Source organism: Eucyclogobius newberryi, unplaced genomic scaffold, assembly GCF_026437365.1.
Source record: "Eucyclogobius newberryi isolate DKJ021-1_F unplaced genomic scaffold, fEucNew1.0.hap1 SCAF_1, whole genome shotgun sequence".
NCBI lineage: Eukaryota > Metazoa > Chordata > Actinopteri > Gobiiformes > Gobiidae > Eucyclogobius > Eucyclogobius newberryi.
In genome coordinates this window covers 15,640,575-15,660,359 of record NW_027315723.1, presented here as the reverse complement: position 1 = coordinate 15,660,359, position 19,785 = coordinate 15,640,575, and the positions used below count along the sequence as shown (strand labels likewise).

Genomic DNA, 19,785 nt, shown 5'->3' with positions numbered 1-19,785 from the left:
AGTAGTGTGAACTAAACAGGATCAAACCCAACCAAAACAGGACTAAAACTCTAATATTAACTAATGGTCAACGGAGGGATGCAGACCACAGCTTTGGAAACTCTGTGTGTTGTTTACAAATATTTCATGTGGATTAGAAACTATATTAATTCAAATGAAAATAAATATATATTATTAATTTATTTTAATGGAAGTAATATTTTAACTTTAAAAAACTGTTCAGCCAATAACATTTTAGAAGTTTGATTGTCACATAAAAATCCCCAAATTTACATTTAATTAATATATAGTATTTCACATAATACACATTTATACAGTAACAAAGTTCATATGCATTTACCTCATTTCAGTAGAAACATGGTTAAATATTTCACAAAGGTTTAAATAAGTTACAATAAAATAGCTTTAAACAGTAATATTACAAATGTTCACTTCACTCACTCGAGGAGAATAAGAAGTGTAATATAAACAATTTATTATAGAATACTATAGATTTACTACTTAATTTTTATGTTTATATTCAGCATAAATCCACAGTAAGTTAGGGCAAGCCCACAAATCTTCAAAACAATTGCGAAATAACAGGTTGATTTGTTGCTTTGTAGTGAAGACAGCTGAAATGCTCAGAACCAGTGAAGGTGAAAAGACCTAAAATACTTCTTGCTTTCAACCACAGTGTTGAGACGGAGCTGCTTGAGCTCTCAGAAGCCACTATACTCCAGGTATGTTGTTGAGGTACAGATATCCTTACTAACATAATGACATGGTCCATTAGTTGATTTCTCAGAGCTTAGGAGCTTTAACCTTGTTCCAGTTGGCTCCCCTGAGTCTTTCCTCCCTGAGCATCACAGCAGAGGCCTCTGCTCCAGCGGCAGGCTGTCCAGCAGGCACTTGAGCTGCTCCTCTCCCAGTTTGATCTTGTCCTCTAGGCGGCGCTGTTCGATGATCAGCGCAGACTTCATTTTCACAAAATGACGGTAGTCGTCCAGACTCTCATGATTCAGGTGTGTCTCCATGACGACGGAGACCAGCTTTTCCCTGCGGTCCAGGTTTTCCTTTAGCTCTTTGGCGTCTTCGTGCTGCCGCATCAGCAGCTTACGTTTCTCTGTCAGAGTGTGCTGGAAAAAAAACGGAGGAGAAGACAATTAGTTAAGATTTAGACCAGTATTTAGTGTGTGTGTGTGTGTGTGTGTGTGTGGTGTGTGTGTGGTGTGCGTGTGTGTGCGTGTGTGTGTGTGTGCGTGTGTGCGTGTGTGTGTGTGTGCGTGTGTGCGTGTGTGCATGTGTGCAGGTGTGTGCGTGTGTGCGTGTGTGTGTGTGTGTGTGTGCGCGTGTGTGCATGTGTGCAGGTGTGTGTGTGTGTGCGCGTGTGCGCGTGTGTGCGTGTGTGTGGTGTGTGTGCGTGTGTGCATGTGTGCGTGTGTGTGTGGTGTGTGTGGTGTGTGTGCGTGCGTGCGTGCGTGTGTGTGTGTGGTGTGTGTGCGTGTGTGCGTGTGTGCGTGTGTGCGTGCGTGTGTGTGTGCGTGTGTGCGTGCGTGCGTGCGTGTGTGTGTGTGGTGTGTGTGTGTGTGGTGTGTGTGGTGTGTGTGCGTGTGTGTGTGGTGTGTGTGGTGTGTGTGCGTGTGTGTGTGGTGTGTGTGGTGTGTGGTGTGTGTGGTGTGTGTGCGTGCGTGCATGTGTGTGGTGTGTGTGCGTGTGTGTGGTGTGTGTGCGCGTGTGTGTGTGTGGTGTGTGTGGTGTGTGTGGTGTGTGTGCGTGCGTGTGTGCGTGTGTGCGTGCGTGCGTGCGTGCGTGTGTGCGTACAATTGCTGTTGGCCAGAGAAGCATGTTTCTGTCTGACTGTCCCAGGTTAGCTATGGCAAATAAATGTATCTGTGGTTACGGATAATGAACGAGCTCAGTTTAGCTCTATTGCCATCCTGAGCCCTCAGTAGTTTTACCTCACATAGAGCTTTCTTAACCCCTACTCATGCACCCGTACCTTCTCGGTGTTGGGCGCATCTGCTTCCAGGCTGTTCAGAGCGTTCTCCACTCGGGCCAGTCGTCCGGACAGTGACAGCAGCAAACTCACTACTTTGTCCAGGTCTCCCACAAACATCCTAAACCTGTCAAGCTGATTGGGCCGACACAGACGCTGCACCGTTGCCTCCACTTCTCGCCCCAGTGCCTCGTTCTGCTCCACGTCCTCCTGCAGAGACTCTCGAGCCTCGCGTAGGACCTCCAGTTTATGCGCCAGGCTCCAGATCAGCTCTTGCTGCACAAAAAACAATACATTCCTCCTAAAAATGTACATCCAACTCTATATGGATATTTGCTTCAGGAGCAGTGAACCAGATCTGAGCTGAGATCCAGGGGAGAATCTAGCTGGATGCTTCTACATTCAACTCATTCAACTCTAGAGTGTATGTTGTTTTATTGGCAATATATCTAAATTTAGATAATATCATGAATGCTGTTTTGAAGATATGCATATTGAATATTAAGGTCGTAATTTATAGGGGGAAAAAAGCTACAAAAAGTGCTGACTTAAAAGTAATGTGGTAATCAAATAAGGGTACATGGGATTCTGCATGCTTGTGTTTAATTTTACAGAACTAAACCTCAACTAACACCTTTAAAGACAGTTTTCAATACATTTCTGTTTGATTCATATTAAATTGTTGGTTAGTTATTGTACAATTATCGTAAGTCTAGAAAATAGTCCAAAAAATTGCTAACCCCTATCCTGAAGTGACTGTTTTTTGTACCTTTTTGTTGGCGAGGTCTGTGTCCAGCTCGTCCTCTGAGTCCTGCTCCAGCTCCAGCTCCTGCCTCATGTCCTTCATTTTGATGAGCAGCTCGGCTTTAGGCGCAGACGTACTGTAATACGAAGAACTGGGGACAAGACACGCAACAGCCGACAGAGACGCACTGTCCTCCTCCCCCCTAAAAACAGTGAAATGAACTCTTAATACATATGTATTTGCATACAAACAAAAGTTATGGTAGTATTGTTTAGCAAGTTCTTTTGGTAATATTGTCACTACAATTTGGGATGAAAACATCAACTGCGCATACAATATGCTACACTATCAAAATCCAAAATAGTTGTCAAATAAAAAATGAAGCAATGTTAAAACACTTTCATGCTTTTGATGAAAATATGTTTTGATTAATCTCTGGTGTTTTTTATTATATACTGCACTTGCTTGCCTCCCTGCAGCATCAAAAAATGTATTTTCTTTTTTAGGTGGGAAGAGGAGGACACATACTATATTGCCCCAATTTGGAACTTTACACAATTGTCCCTGTTTAATAGAACTTCTAATACACACTTATTTACAGACAAATTTGCTCAAAGTTGATAAAAACTTGCAGTGTGTAGTGACAAATATAAATATCCCTGTGTCTCCATGTGGTCTTAAAGGTGCCATAACATGCTTTTTTCACGTTTCGTAGTCTATCCTAAGTGTATAATTGATAATAATAAGGGTTGTGCAACACCCTTAACATAATAGTAAAGAAATATCACCCAGACCTTGGACCCCCTCACCAACCCGGAAATGCAAACGGCTTGGTTTGATATTCGCCCCCACCCTTGTGAAGAGTGATCTGGCTCCCCCGCCCAACCCGTGATGTAGTCTCAGAGCGCACGTGTGCGCCCCGCCCACCCGTGACGTAGTCTCAGAGAGCGCGTGTGTGCCCCGCCCACCCCGGAGACGGTGGGGGTGTAAACAAACTAACTCAATAATCACGTTTTCGATTCTAGCGGCGGTGAAAGACGACGGGACCGGTCCCCTTGTCATACGTTGCCGCCCCTTGGCCGTCACTTGTTGCGTTCCTTTGCACCCATAGAGCGTGGAAAGTGATCTCAAACGTACATTATGGAGCCCCCAGAGCTTTCAGAGGCCACAAACTCCTTGGATGAGCTACACAGAGGTCAATATTTAGAAAAGCTGCGATCAATCAACTCAGATCCATATTTTATGCCTAAATCACGACTCTTCCAGATATCTCCAAGCCCACTGGGCCCATGGTTCACAAGTCCCAATTTTGATCAAAGGCTCTACGCCTGAATAAAACATGTTATTCTACAGCGTAGGGGGGATGGTGACGCGTGCTTGCCCTTATGACGCGGTCTTGCACACACCCCCGTCAGTTTGGAGATTCGAGGAAAGGAGATAGTCTGTACTATAGCTAAAAACTGCGGGAATCAATCAAAAAAACACTCTGGGTACATATATGAAGCACAAATAGCAATGTAAGAAGGTTAAAAGTTCTGAAAAGTCGATTTTGCATGTTATGGGACCTTTAATCTGTATAAAAACTGATAACACTGTAGTTTACAATGTGCTGAAATGCATGAAAATGCAAAAAAATTGTCAAAGAGATGTTTCAAATTAGAAATGCAAGTCCAACCGGTCATGGTTCCGTGGAGAGGCTGAAGGCTTGGAGGTGGATGCCCTGTTTCTCGGATTGCTCCCTCCCAAAACCCCCTCCTCGGCTGGGTACAGTCCCTCCATCAGGTCCATGGTGGTCCTGCGGCCGCTCTGGTCCAGGACTTCAGCCAGAGACCGGTCTTTATCCATAATATCACGCGCCAGCTCCTCCCTCTTCATGTCCTCCGCTGCATGGGCGTCCGAGGGGCACAAAGGAGCGGGCACTGGGGGGTTCAGCTCCAGGTCCGCTCTAGGTAAATTTACAACCTTTTAATGCTATAGACATGCTATTCAGAGAGAAATGTATCATCTTTATGATTTCATTTGTTTTTAATCAAGAACTGTATGTAGTCATTACACAATAAAACACACGTAAAAGCACAATATCACTTGACAATTATAAATTAGCTAAATGTAAACCAGTTAACATACAAAAGACCTTACATTTCAATTCTGTTAATTGCTCAGACCTACCCCGTTACATGTGAGTTCTGTGATGTTTGTGGGCTGTCATGCTTTGAGGGTGGGGTGAAGGCACCGGTGGGACAGGGGGCAGAGCAGCCAATGCAGCCCAGGGACGATGCACAGATATCGGGCGGGAGGCAGCGCTCGGGGCCCGACTCTGAGTGGAGGATTCTCACTGGGACTTTCCTAACTTGGCTCAAATTTATCACAGCGGACTCACCCTCCGACCTGTGGAGAGAAACAAATGCATATCATTTTGTGTTTTGATAAATAAGAGTAGACTGGGCTTAGAGGTCTTCCCTGAGTAGAAAGGGACAGGAAAAGTCAGGCAAGATAAGCACAACTAACCATTTTCAGTTCACAGAGAGACAGCAGCAGATATTGAGCACGTCTTAAACATTATCATTATCCCTAAGAATAGCTGTACAGGAAGAGCCAGAGTCGGCTCTACCTCCTGAGGAGACTCAGGTCTTTTGGAGTGACAGGGCCACTCCTGAAGACCTTCTATGACTCTGTGGTGGCATCAGCCCTCCTGTACGGTGTGGCCTGCTGGAGCAGCAGCATCACAGAGAGGGAGAGGAAGAGGCTGGACAAAGTCATCAAGAAGTCCAGCTCCGTCCTGGGCTGTGCTCTGGACTCGGTGCAGGAGGTGGGGGACAGGAGGGTCCTGGCTAAACTCACATCTATGCTGGACCATGAGTGTCACCCCCTGCAGGACACTCTGTCCGCTCTGGAGAGCAGCTTCAGAGAGAGACTGATCCACCCTCGATGTGCGAAGGAAAGGTTTCGCAGATCTTTCCTGGACTTTATAACAAACACTGCTAGTCCTGAACACGTGCAATACTATATACTTTATCTTTATCTTTTTATTTTATTATTTATTTTTTTCCTCAATTTCCTATTAAGATATAAGAGGAGTTTTGTTAATAAGAGTTTTTTTTTTGTTCATAAGAGTTCTTCTATTAAGAGTGTTTTTTTGAAACTTCCTATAAGTTATCTGTCCTTTTATCTGTATCTACACAATACGACAATAAAGGAATATCTTATCTTATCTTATCTTAGCTCTGTTTTATGATTGTACAAAGTTCCATCTTGCGGTCAGTCATTGTATAATCAAACAGCATAATATATATATAATCTGGTCAATCAACAGACATGCTCTGAACAACAATTATTTGAATAAAGGGGCGTGGTGTGGAGCTGGCAAAAGCTCTCAAAACTATTAAGAATCTATGATTGTACCATCTGTATCCAAACTGGATCCAGTTCTGATCCAGTTCTTCTATTGTGAATATAATTAATCCCCCCAAAATGATTATGCTTTTTCTTTTTCTTTTTTAACTTCATCTATGAATCATCAAAGTTTTCTGTTTTATGTGCATTTAAATAAAAAATGCAAACAGCCTGAAACACTTAAAAGAAACATTTCAGAACTTTTTACTTTAACCAATTATGGTCTTAGCATTGTCATTCTTTGCATGACTTGTTTTCCCTGTACTGGTTCAGAAGGCTCTCTTGCCCTTGTTTACCTCCTGGCCTCACTCAAAGCCTCTTGTGTGGGCAGCTTTACGTAACGCGGCCTCAGAATAAGCCTCTTACCTGGGGGAGCAGTCGGTGGAAACGGCTGGAGGTCTGTCCGTGATCCTGAGAGGGCAGAGCTTTGGAGATGGAGACCGAGTGTTTGGGTCTGATGGGACAGCCAGAGTGATGTCTTCCTCTTCCTCAGGCCCTGCTTGACATGTCCCTATAGAGGACGTGGTTTCTGGAGCTAAAAGAGTTGCAGGAGGTGCAGGATTTGCAAGAGTTCCAGGGTTCAAGCTGGAGTTGTGGTCGTCTGGGACAGGACACTCGCTCCTGGGTACAGAGGGTGGTGGCTGTGGGCTGTGGTCTGGAGGTTGAACCACAAACTCAGGCTCTTCTCTGCAGAAATATGAACACAATAAAATGACATATCGGACACAGGAACCTCAAGTATTTCCCTGAAAACAGCAAAATTAACTGACATTATGCTTTGGAACTATTTAGCTGGTTTAACCTGTTTAAGGCATTTTGACAATCCAAGCTTCCAATAAGGGTTCTTTTATCTCTCTCTTTATGTATTCCAATAATGTATAAGGCACAACCTCCGCCATACACACCACTTAACTATTAGAGTTAAAAATTAAGATTAAATACATTGAAAATATTGCCTACACTTACACTTGCACAATCTAACCCTACTGCTTAGAGTTGAATAATGTTTGTATCAGAAGCAATAATTAATGGTTGATAGCTGTAATATAATTGTAATAATTGGTTTATTACCAAAATAAACCTCTTCAAAGTGCAGTTGTACATGAATAAACCTCTTCGCTGCTGCTCGGGTCCTGACTAGAACCAGGAAGTACCATCACATTAGTCCTGTTCTCAGGTCTCTGCACTGGCTCCTGTGGCTCAGAGAATAGACTTTAAAGCAGCTCTGCTTGTGTACAAGTCTCTCCATGGCCTAGCACCAAAGTACATCTCGGACATGTTAGTGCCATATGAACCATCTCGGACTCTGAGGACCTCAGGGACCGGCCTCCTGCTGGTGCCAGAGTCAGGACTAAACATGGACCGGCCTCCTGCTGGTGCCAGAGTCAGGACTAAACATGGACCGGCCTCCTGCTGGTGCCAGAGTCAGGACTAAACATGGACCGGCCTCCTGCTGGTGCCAGAGTCAGGACTAAACATGGACCGGCCTCCTGCTGGTGCCAGAGTCAGGACTAAACATGGACCGGCCTCCTGCTGGTGCCAGAGTCAGGACAAAACATGGGGAATCTGCGTTTCAGTTTTATGCAGCTAAAATCTGGAACAGTCTTCCTGAAGATGTGAGACAGGCTTCTACTCTGACAATGTTTAAATCTAAGCTAAAAACAGTTTTGTTTAGCTGTGCATATGACTGAAAGGATTTTTTCTTTGCACTCTTCTCTTTCATGTTTGTGATTTCATTAGTTTAGACAATCAGTTGGATTGATTTAAAAGGGAGTTGGACTCAACATGTTAGACGTGTAAAGGTACGTGCAATCAGTTTAAAAAGATTTAAAAAGGAGTTATTGTAGCGCTTTGAGTATATGCACATTGTTTGACCCACCTAATCCCAAAGAGGAAGAACAAGGGATGCGTAAAAATGGAAGACACAAATCCGGTAAAACTAAGGGACCAAAACAAACAAAGGTCCCATTGGAAAACAGCCCGCATCACAAACTAACAAAGCAGACGGGGCTAACATGGCTAGTAAACCTGAGGTGGAGAAATGCAGTCCCTCCCTCCTTCGTAAACAACTGCAAAAGTTTCACCACATTCTAAATGATATCAATGCATTAATAATAAGTGGGAGGGAGAGAGTGGTCTTGTTTTGACAGACAAATAGTGGGAGGATGTTTTTTGGAGAGAGTTTTGTTAGAAGAATGTGTCACACCATGTCAAAGTGCCCATTATTCACAGGGAAATACAGACGGTAGAGATACGTTTTTAATGCCATCGTGGAACCTTCCAGGCAAAGCAGCATTGTGTCCATACAGACGAGCGGGTGCCAAACCCTCCACACTAGTGCAACCTTTAAACATACACAAGTGATGTCCAGGTATGTTTTAGTAAGAAAAACACATTATGCTGATATGATGCTAAACAGTTAATTCGTCAACATAACTGACCTTAAATTTACAGATAGAAGTGCATCTGCATTTTCCTTATTTTACACAAAACAGCAAATGCCAAGGATTCATTTCTGTTTGTCTCCAGAAACTGAACTCAAGTGGGACACAGATAAGTGCTCATTATCCAATGTAAGCGATCCCTCTACACAGGCCGAAAATCTTAAAAACTGGGCGTATTTTTGTACTTTTGGGTGTAACAGGGGCACGATAAAATCCAGAAAGCGGAGTGTGTTTCAAAAATTGCACCAACAAAATACATTCTACATTTTGGTGACAAGAATGAGAAGTCAAAAAGGCCAGGGCCAAATATGTAGAGGGCAGGGGCCAAACACGCTTCTCCAACAACAAAATTACTTCACTTTTTCCTCAATGTCTTATTTACACACCTGCTTTGTTGAACTTGATGGTCCCTCCATGGTGAAGCATTGCTCTGAAAAAACAAAACGGGAAATGAATTTAAAACTTCATACATCATTACATAAGCCAAAGACCAGAGCCGCTCACCGTTGAGTAAAAGTCTGCCGATGGGGAGGACCTGGATCGTTCATGGACACACACAGATTTCTCCTCAACCTCTGCGTCCAGAATATTCTCCGCTGAGTGATATTTGCCTGGAATTTTGCTTTCTTTCTTCTGTTTGTTCCATGTGGCCTGGTACTCTGCGAATGTCCCTAACCTCTGCAGCTCTGTCAACAACTGCGTTTGCCCCACATCCAGACTGGATTTCCCATCACCGGTTTGATTCTCTGTCTCAGCGCTGACGTTGTTCTGGCTCGTACTGGGCTTTGCTTGTGGTTTAGAAAAGGCTGGTTTTGTGTCAGTACATTTCTTGCGTTCTACGAAAGAGCCTATTTGAAGCGCTCCCTCCACTCCAACCTTGTCCATCTTATCCGGCTCAGAAAAAGAGTGCGTTCGTTTGGCTAATGGTAAGCACTTCCTGCCTCTCACTCTCCCGTTCGGTTTCACAGTAGTCGCCGGTTCTAAATCTCGTCGCTGAAATGATGTGGCTTGTAAAACTCGGGCTTGTGCTTCTTTTAAATGATCCTTGTAGCTATTGGACATTTCCATGGTCTTCCAATCTTCAGTCTCCTCCTCGTCCTCCTCAACCTCGCATGACAAAGTTGCAGCGCTCCGACTTTTTTGCAGCTGTGCACGTTTCTGTTGGATTTCGTTGCGTAAAGTTGTGGCGTAACGGTCGCTTCGGCGGCTAATCTTCCCGCTCGCTGTAGACTCAGTTGGTTCCTGACTAGCTACGACTGCTAAAGCACGGTTTTCCTGCGCTAAAGAGTGGAGCAGAGGGGTTTTTTGAGCTGTTATCCTGTGGTCCTCTTGTGGCACCCACGGGTCTTGCTGCCTTTTAAGATCAAGTTGTTTTTTCAAATCATTTTCCTCTTGATTCCTCACAACTTCTTGTTTGTCAAATGGTAATTGTCCATTTCTTTCCAGAGGTAGATTGTACAATGCTTTTGCCTTAAAGCCCATTTGCAATGCTGATTCATTACTGCTTAACCAATGCGACTTGTGCTCTTGTGCTGGTCTATAACATTTTCCAACATTTTGAACCGCTGATGAATTCAGGGTTGCTCTTCTTTGATGTTTGTGAATGTTGGTGGGTAGATCCTGTAAGCTGCGGTAATAGCTCCCCACGCTTTGACTTTTAGCACTCGGGACAGTTCTTGTGTTCAAATACAATGGGCTTTCGTCACTATATTGTCTTTGGTGAACTGGTTGAGGGCCAAAATGTCTGACGTCAATACTTGACAGGGAAAATAGTTTGCTCGGGTGAAAATGTTTGTAGCTAGGGTCTGCAGCAGAACTTGGATGAAGCAAATCTTTATTGATTGGCAATGGATTCAAACTTCTTCTTAGCTCTGACTTATCTTTTTGATTTTTTTGATTATTATCAAGCAAATGCTCCACAGATCGATTGTAATTTTTTTGTGGACCATCTGAAAATGGAAACACTTTAGTTGTGGCGAAACTATCACTTCTTAGCGGAGGAGGAGGAGGTGGAGGAGAATGCGACTTCTTCTTTTCCGGACTTTGCCAAACGGGAGCAACATTAGGCCTCCCTCCGACTGACAGACGTGACATGGGCTGGTCTTGTGTCCCCTCCCAGCCACTGTTGCCCAGAAACCTTCCTCTCTCTTGATAAAGCCCCTTGAAGAAGATGTTCTCGGTGCTGAACGGAGGGTCGTGGACATTGGGGCTGGAGTTTGTCAGAGAATTGATGGTTGTGTCTCCTTTGTTGGTGGGACAGTCAGAGTTAGAGGAGTATTTCTTTGGAGTGAAGTGTCCTGGAGGAAAAGGGTGAGAGGAGTGCTCCAGTCGCTCCATGGGCTTCACTGAGCTCAAAGCAGATGATAAAGACTGATGCTGGACCGGCTCATCTGGAGACGGAGAGGGGGTTCTGGGCCTAAACACAAAACACATATTATAGTTTATGGTAATTCTAGTGTACTACAAAAAGCCTTGAATGGACAGACAGACTCTCCAACTATCACTAATCACACTTACATATTCACATACGGCTGAGCTTTATGGACCAAAAGGGACTATCTCTCTATTTTTTTCAGTATGCCATTATGATAATTATAACATATATTTTCAATCCAACCAAAATGATTTAACTGTGTCTTTAAATGTATTTGCTAAAGTTTAAGTATCATATTCATCTTTTTTTTTAATATTAAACAATATACTCAATATTCAAGCTTTGTTTATCTTCAAAACAACATTCATGAAATTCAAAATCAATATTTAAATAATCTGACTATAATCTGACCTATAATGTACATGAACAAAATGGATAAAAATATAACCAAAGCAACTAAACTAGGACAGGGCATTCACATTATATACGAACAAGACTAAAGTACTAAAACCACATGGTGTTTGGTAACAACAGTACTTTCCCTGGTATAAAAAGCACACTAAATGTTCTGAAACTGATCTGAAGAGTTTGCCCCAGTGCTGTACCTGGCGTCATGTTTGAGCTGCCACACCGGAGCGGATGCCTGTTTCCCAGAAGTCTCCTCTTCTGTCAGCTTCGACGAGTGCCAGGAGTGAGGTCGTGACCCTGAGGCATGCTTCCTGCAACAGAAAAACAAACCCGCTCACACGTTACTGTAACTAGTATATTATAAAATGCAATTAGAACATGTTATGACGTGGTAATTCTGCACTCAACTCCTCTGATCTTACATACCCTTTGAATCGATTCCTCCTTGAAAGCATGGCAAACAGAGACATTATATATTAGTTAGTATAAAAACAGCCCACAGAACATGAATACACTGTAATAACATTTACATTGATTATGAAGCACAGAGAGTAGAGCCCAAAGATGGTGTTGGAAATAATGCTTAAGTTGTGATGTGAAATAGTCAAGAAACATTTGGTGCTGATGCCGATATTGGATGATTCTAAGATACTGTATAAAAATGACTATCTTCCTCATTTGTGTCCAATATCTGTATTTTCGTTGTTCATTGATTCATCCATCTATAATCTCTGAAATTAACCCTAGTTCCTGGCTGGTAGTACGTAGCTAGAGGATTGGCCTACTCATGTTTTGGGCACTACTTCTACTGTCTATGTACAGTACAATATGACATAAAAAATAAAAAAAATCTACTCCCTAAATCAAACATTAAATGAATGCAGAGATGTTTTCACGATCACAGGTCGGGATGGGGGGAACACTGATCTACCACTGAGGGAAATACCTCATGGAACTTCGTAAAATCTTGGTGAGAAAGCTCCGAGCCACATGCACCTCAGACTCAGACGGCATTGTGGCTCCAGTCGCTACGTCGACCATGATCTAGTCCTGTAGGGGGCGCCACGCAGCGGGAGAGAGGGGAACCACAAGAGGCGATTGATTGGGACAAGAAATGATGTACTTTACATATTAAGGCGTGATTTAGAGGTTGATGTTAGCCATGTGTTTCACGTTTTGTTCTGTTTACGTGCAGTCTTTAACACACGGCAGAGTCCTGGGTTTTTGTCCACAATTTACTGCAACTGCTGCTGCTACTTTTACAACTGACACTATTTACCACCACTTACAAGGTGAGATGAGGAAAACATATTTGATTTGTTATGTATTCAATGTTATTTTATTTTAAGCTAATAATATTTATTTTTTTAAGGAACATAAACAAGATAAAACAAAAAATAGTCAAATGTCTTCTTCCAAAGTTTTAACTGAAACAATAGGATTTACTGACAGAAGACTGTGGACCTCTCCATTAAAAAGACCCAAGTTGCTCAATCATGACTAAAGTTCCATTAATTGCAGAGCGATTTTAGATTCATTGAATGATCTCTTTTAACCTGAGAAGTAGTAGTAGAAGCGACAGTAATAGCAATAGCAATAGCAATAGTAATAGAAATAGAAATAGAAATAGAAATAGAAATAGAAATAGTAATAGTAATAGCAATAGCAATAGTAATAGTAATAGTAATAGTAGTGGTAATAGTAATAGTAATAGTAGTGGTAATAGTAATAGCAATAGTAGTGGTAATAGTAATAGTAATAGTAATAGAAATAGAAATAGTAATAGTAATAGCAATAGCAATAGTAATAGTAATAGTAATAGTAATAGTAGTGGTAATAGTAATAGTAATAGTAGTGGTAATAGTAATAGCAATAGTAGTGGTAATAGTAATAGTAATAGTAATAGCAATAGCAATAGTAATAGTAGTGGTAATAGTAATAGTAGTGGTAATAGTAATAGTAATAGTAGTGGTAATAGTAATAGTAGTGGTAATAGTAATAGTAATAGTAGTGGTAATAGTAATAGTAGTGGTAATAGTAATAGTAGTGGTAATAGTAATAGCAATAGTAGTGGTAATAGTAATAGTAGTGGTGATAGTAATAGTAATAGTAGTGGTAATAGTAATAGTAATGGTAATAGTAATAGTAGTGGTAATAGTAATAGTAATAGTAGTGGTAATAGTAATAGTAGTATAATAGTAGTGGTAGCATCTTGAGCTGTAGAGGGTTCATTCCTCTCTAAAGGAATTTGGCAGCTTTTCTCCAGTTCATCCTTCAACACAAACTGGACATAAGTCACACTCCCACGGGTCTCTCTATTACACAGGAAAATGTGAAAACCCTTCCTATATTTTTGTCTTAGAATGAAAGCATATTAATGAAGCAAATGTGGTAGGCCTACAAATGCTAACACAATTATGGGAGTGGTGATGGTTAACATGTACTGCTTATGTGGAACGACACATCATTTAAACAAAACAAATGTTATCAGGGCTAAATTAGGACTCAAATGGTTGCTATGGTAATTGACAGAGAAATAACTGTATATCTATAGCTCATAGTACAACATCCCATGCAATACTGTGGAAAGGCTTTTCTAGACCATTAAACCTATTGTGTCATCAGAATGTTTAAAATTCCAGCAGTCAGAGGCGACTGGAGGAAAAAGTCTAACAACCATTAAACAAATGATTACCCGTCATTAAATCTAAATGGTAAGTATTTTATTTGTTTCTCACACAACATGAGGCTACTGTTTTTCAATTTCCAGTGTAGAAGACTGAGCTTAGCTTTAAAATGGCAACTGAACTTCACAAAATGTATGTTATAAAACCTTAAACACAATGAAAAACTAATGTAGGGTCAACATTGTAAGTGATTGTTCAGTAGAACCTCAATATCAAAATTCTGCTCTTAATAAAAATGTTAAATGTGTGTAATTATCGTCTATTTAATACACAAATATGGTCAAATGTATTTGTTTATATTTTCTAATCTCTCACATGTAGCTGACCTGACACCTTGGTCTTTCCATATTTTATGATCTCCTGAGCTTAATCCCAAAACTTCATTTATTAAATTACATTTAGTTTTCTCCATTCTGGAATTTAGAATGCATTTGTTTACACACATTTAAAGGGTCTACATAGGCTTCCTTGTGATTGATACGATACAGTCACCAATATCACAGCATCCCACAATATCTCTGTATCACAATATTAGGGATCATCTCAAAATGGGTTGAAGCTGAAAAGACTTAATTTTTTTCGTCTCTCTCAAATTTTACGCGTTGATAAAACGATAGTAGATTGATAGACCCTGCTCACCTCTAGTGAACATCCCTGAACATCCTTTAGTAAGTTTATCAGTAGAAGTTATGAACTCTCCAAAAAATGTCACCTGTCGCACACGTTTGTTTACTCATCTCATACTCATACTCAATCCACATGGTCCACGGGCCCTAGGGGCCCTACGGCACATCCCATTCCACCGAAACTATGAGATGACCACATTGAGATAGTCTCAAGAGGATGAGAGAGTGAGAAACTAATGTTTCTTGTCAAAACCTGTAATTGTCAATTGCCTGAGTTTAGACTTTAGACATGATGTCAGAGTGACAGAAGCAGAACACGCGCTCAACCCATTTTGAGATGATCCCTTACAATAGCTGTATTTTTTCATAGTTTTGACCCGGGTGCAACTTATACTTATATTTATACTTATATACTACTTATACTTATACTTATACTCCGGAGCGACTTATATGTGATATTATTTGTTATTTTCACACTTGCAACCGCATTTCATACTCCAGTGCAACTTATATATGTTTTTTTCTTCTCTATTATGCATTTTTTGGCTGGTGCGACTTATACTCCGATGTGACTTATAGTCCGGGAAATACGGTAGTTTGTTCACCTGTTATTTCTATGTTGGTTGTGCTAAAACGAGAGGCTAGGTAAAGGCGCTTGCAAAATGATAAACTACAGTAACATCCATAATATAGTAAAACTTATGATATTGTGGCTATTGAATTAAATCAATCAATATAAATATTTTTCAGGTATTTTTGGTCTTGTCACTTGAGGTATTTTGCCATGACGTCATCCTGTGTGTACCTTGAGATAAGATTCTTTAGAGATGTGGCACGTGGACAAAGGAGATGGCAATGTTAGCTTTTGTGCAGCTCTGTTATAGATATCCACAGGAGAAACACAATCCAGGCGCGATTCATGAGACCACAAACAGGAGAAATTTAAACACATTTGACCCAGCTTTCTGACAGGGACCTCACAGTGAACTTAGGGACTGATGCCAACAGGAGAACATGGAGAATTCTCAATTATTCTGCTGAATAAATATTTCTGTGTCCATTTATCAGTAGCGTGCGGGCTTATTTGGATATATTTTAGAACAATTCATATGTAGTTGTGACACACGGTAATTTTAGATTTGATTGGTCATCACTGCCTGCCTTGATTGCCCTGACTGCACGCCACTGCCATTTATGCTTTGCATTTAAGGTTATTTGTCATTGGTGCAACTGTTAATTCAGCAACATTATGGCCATGTACCACAACATCAAAATCAGGCCCATTACAGCTCAAAACTGTAGAAAAGAACCAGGCACAAACTAGGCACGGGACACTATATCACCATTGTGATTAGCAATAATATCATGATAATTATAAACAAATTCTGACGGCTTAAACATTAAGTTATAAATATATGAGTACTTTCTTCTTAATAATAATATGGTGTTTAAACAATAATTATAGAATTATACGTCAAAAGTGGAAAACAACCATATAAGAGAACATCGTGGATAAGTAGCTTTGTTTGTTTATTCACAATTATACAAAATGTTCTATGAACATCTACTTCTATCATCACAATTAGATATATTATTGTTTATCGTTTTATATTTTGGCCAAACTAGGGCTGAACCAGATTTAAAGGAGGCCAAAAAACATAAATAACATTGAACCAATTTCTTTAAAGCTGGATCTCCAGAACAAACACTAAACCACCAGAAGTACCTGCACTACACCTCGAGAACCACAGCTCTGTGCTACAAAAAGGATCATATCAAGTTAATAATTGTATATACTTTTCTTCAAATGCACTTCTCTATCAGAGCTACAGCGACAGTCCTGGATCTCCCTGTAAGAAGGTGCTCCACTGTCCCTAAGGTCAGGACTCATTGTCCTGGTCCAAACGTGTGACTCAGTAGTAGCTCCTCAGGATTACAATGGGATTTAGACTGGGAACGGGGTCTGCAAATCAGAGTGTGGGGCCAGGGTCCTACACTAAAGTCACTGAACTTTAGCAATTTATTGAATTTTTTTAAACTAAATTCTGTGTAATCTGTATCTGGGTTAATATGGCATCTCCTCACATTTGAAATAATCTGAGCGATTTCACTCGACCTGGATACACCTTTTAGAGAGTTAAATAAAATAATAAGGATACCTTTAGTTTAAAAGTAGTAATTTAATGTTATTTGATGGGTTTCATCCTATTTTTCTTTTTAGACCTTGGTTTAGACATTCTGTATTTTCCTGACTTTTATTGCATGACTAAGTACTGAGTAATGTCATAGTTGCCTTCCAGCTCCAGTTATTATTAACAACTAAAACTGTTTGGTGTCTACATTCTTTATTAGAGTGTAACTGCTTCCCCGTTGACCCTTTCACCCTTTCACCTGTCCCTCCCGCGGACACCTCATTCCTGTCTGTGTTTTGTTGCTGATTCATCATGATTTGCTCAGTGTTGGAGTCCAGACACTCAAATCAGAGGAAACAAAGGAAAGTGCGATCGTCATCAGAGCTCTGAGCTTAACATACTCCCTCTCTGAAAAACCACTGCCCCTCACTCACTCCTGCAGCTTCGAACTCCCGTGACAAACACAGGCAGAAGCAACAGATGCTAATAAGAAAAGCTTTGAGGATAATTGAATTAAAACAAACTGAAATGACCTGCTGAGTAAACACATTTAACACGTCTCCAAAAGAGACAGGGGTCAGCACTTGTATCATGTACGAAATGTGCAAAACACTTTATACTAGATACCGTCAAACAGTTTGGCTACTGCAACGTTTAATTAAACATCACAGTTCTTAACACAGGAAAAACATATTGAACTATGAACTGCAAAAAACAACAACATTTAACTAAATATTTCTAGTTGTAGATTTAAAGATAAAAGTGTTTTTAAACTTATACCATAAAGTAAGAACAACTTATGACAAACATCTTCTCATCTTCACTTCAGTCTATTTATTTATTTTATAATATGTTGCTTCTAAGTTCTTTCAATAAATAAATTAAATTATTATTCCATTGAAATCAGAGGTAACTAATATATTGTGATGCCATCAGTCATTGGTTTGATTGTAACACATCACTAATGGTAGAAATGCAAACCGTTTTATGAACCTATGAACCTAGTCATGCTCCACAAAATATCTTCTGACAATTTTACTTCAATTTGAGACATAATAAAACAACATATGACGTTACCTTATTGCGACAAATTAAACAACTGCTTTTCTTTCACAACAAAACCTATAAAAGTCCTTTATGATATGTTCCCACCTCAAATTATTGTCTATTTAGATTTATTGCCACTCCAAAAAACCTTAAACTTCAGATACATCCATTCAGTGATCTATTCAAAGTCATAAATCAAAAGCAGAACATACCTGATAATACAAATTTCTGTGTTGATCCTTACATGTCCAAAACAGGGACAGAATGTCAAAAGAGCCCGGAGCGACCACTCAAAGCTTAAGGAAACAATGGATCCTTCTGGTATCCCACTAAGCACTGTCAACTCACCTAGGCAACATGGGACGTACCAGTTTGGCCTCATATAGGGGAGCAACACGGCTGTAATAACAAAACAACTCAAAAGTCACATTTCAAAATGGTTTGGTCTCATTTTGGGGCAAATGCAGAAGTGTGAGCGTTGATATTGTGAGCTCAAATGTTTACAGATTTGAGTAAGTAAGTGTGAAATAGTGTTTGAAGAGAGTGGCTCCCCTGTGTGGAGTGGAGGAGGGCGCTAAAGCTGAGCACGCACTTGTGAAGCTTGTAATTGGATTCAGAGTTTAAGTCAGCGTGTTGCCATTTGCTGCAGATGAACAAGTGCAGCAAGGTTCAGATCATAGTAACTACAGTATAGTAAAGGAGCAGTGAGCTATGGACTAAAACAAAGATGGAGGAAGCAGCATCTAAAGGATCGCTTAAATATGACGTTTTGATGTTTGAAATGTAATTTTCAAAGGGGTAAACATTTGTAAATATAAAGAAAGACATTCTGCTATTTGTTTGAGTTTTTGAGATTTGGGTTTATTCAGCCAAAGATTAAAATTCAAGTGATACAATATTGAAAATGTAATTGCTTAAATATTTTTTTTAAATACTGCCCTAGAAACCAAATTCTTTAATCTGTTTTAGGCTCTTTTTTTAGGGTGCATTGTGAAACTTTTTAGCAGGTATGGAACCTGATTTTTCTAAGGAGATGAAATTGTTTTTGTTTGGAATGTTCCACATTATAGCATTAAACCTTTCTATCTCCATGGAGGCAAATAGGTCAAGCTGCAGATGACCCTGCCCACAGTAAGGTGTGATTTCAAGGTCATTTTTAGCAGTAATGGGTTTCAGTATGATGAGGAATTAGGACTGTTGTCATAGCAATTAACAATTTATCATAAAATATTCAGAATGTTGCATATACCAGGAAGTTGAAACTCATGAATATAATAAATGCAAGAGAGTGGAGGAACATTCCGGACAAAGCAATAACATCTCCATGGAGACAAGTAGGTTACACAGAGCACCTTTAAGTCTATTACAGTTTATTTTCATGATGAAAATGCTAAATAAAGAAAATGTATGTTCTTGCCCCAAATCCAGAATCACAACATTCCATCAGTAAATAATATTCAATATAGATGGAGGGCAGCTAAAAGGAATCTCTTTTGAATTTAGATTTGCTGTTGTTGTTGGTTTGTAATACAGTGAGTCGTTAGGGCTAGTCACTAATCACCGGGTTCATCTTTTGTGCCAATGCAGAGGCTCTTGTCTCCATCTGAGGTCATGACATCATCAGACTTACAACTACTATAATTCAAAATTTAAAATCAGACCTTTTTACAAACATGAAAGTGTAAATAGCACAAGCATTGCTGCATAAGTGATCGTTGTGAGTGTGTCCACAGCAGCTGTCTGGTTTATCTGAGCTGTACTGACACTTGGCTCCTGCACAAAGGCGGCTTTTGTTCAGACTGAGAGCGATGGGAGCGAGGGGCCCGCTGTGGGTCTGAAAGACTCCACTGAACAGCCTGATAACCGCACTCAGATAAGACTTTACAAACACAAGGCTTTGTGCCTCTGTGATTAGATTTCACATGTTTGACAGAGTTTTCCCCTTTGTCTC

The 19,785-nt window shown here is 40.5% G+C and overlaps 1 protein-coding gene across 1 annotated transcript; it reads right to left on the bottom strand.

Moving 5' to 3' along the window:
• Positions 1-691: 691 nt before the first annotated feature.
• LOC140349005 (protein Shroom2-like) lies at positions 692-18,155 on the bottom strand. Its single transcript, XM_072435234.1, has 12 exons — positions 18,047-18,155; positions 12,289-12,392; positions 11,769-11,786; positions 11,540-11,653; positions 9,065-10,976; positions 8,947-8,990; positions 6,483-6,803; positions 4,893-5,111; positions 4,399-4,668; positions 2,748-2,925; positions 1,982-2,254; positions 692-1,118 (listed from the first exon to the last, which is right to left on the bottom strand). The coding sequence occupies exons 2-12, from the start codon at positions 12,381-12,383 to the stop codon at positions 846-848; spliced, it is 3,717 nt and encodes a 1,238-aa protein (XP_072291335.1). The 5' UTR covers positions 12,384-12,392; positions 18,047-18,155; the 3' UTR covers positions 692-845.
• Positions 18,156-19,785: the final 1,630 nt, after the last annotated feature.

What these genes read in the sequence shown, in the direction of transcription:
- LOC140349005 (XM_072435234.1), bottom strand. Translation starts at nt 12,383, where the DNA reads ATGGTCGACGTAGCGACTGGAGCCACAATGCCGTCTGAGTCTGAGGTG. An exon ending in CAGCTCAAACATGACGCCAG is followed by an intron (nt 10,977 to 11,539) that starts GTACAGCACTGG and finishes TTTTGTGTTTAG; the next exon opens with GCCCAGAACCCCCTCTCCGT. An exon ending in CAGACCTCGCCAACAAAAAG is followed by an intron (nt 2,255 to 2,747) that starts GTACAAAAAACA and finishes TTTTTTGTGCAG; the next exon opens with CAAGAGCTGATCTGGAGCCT.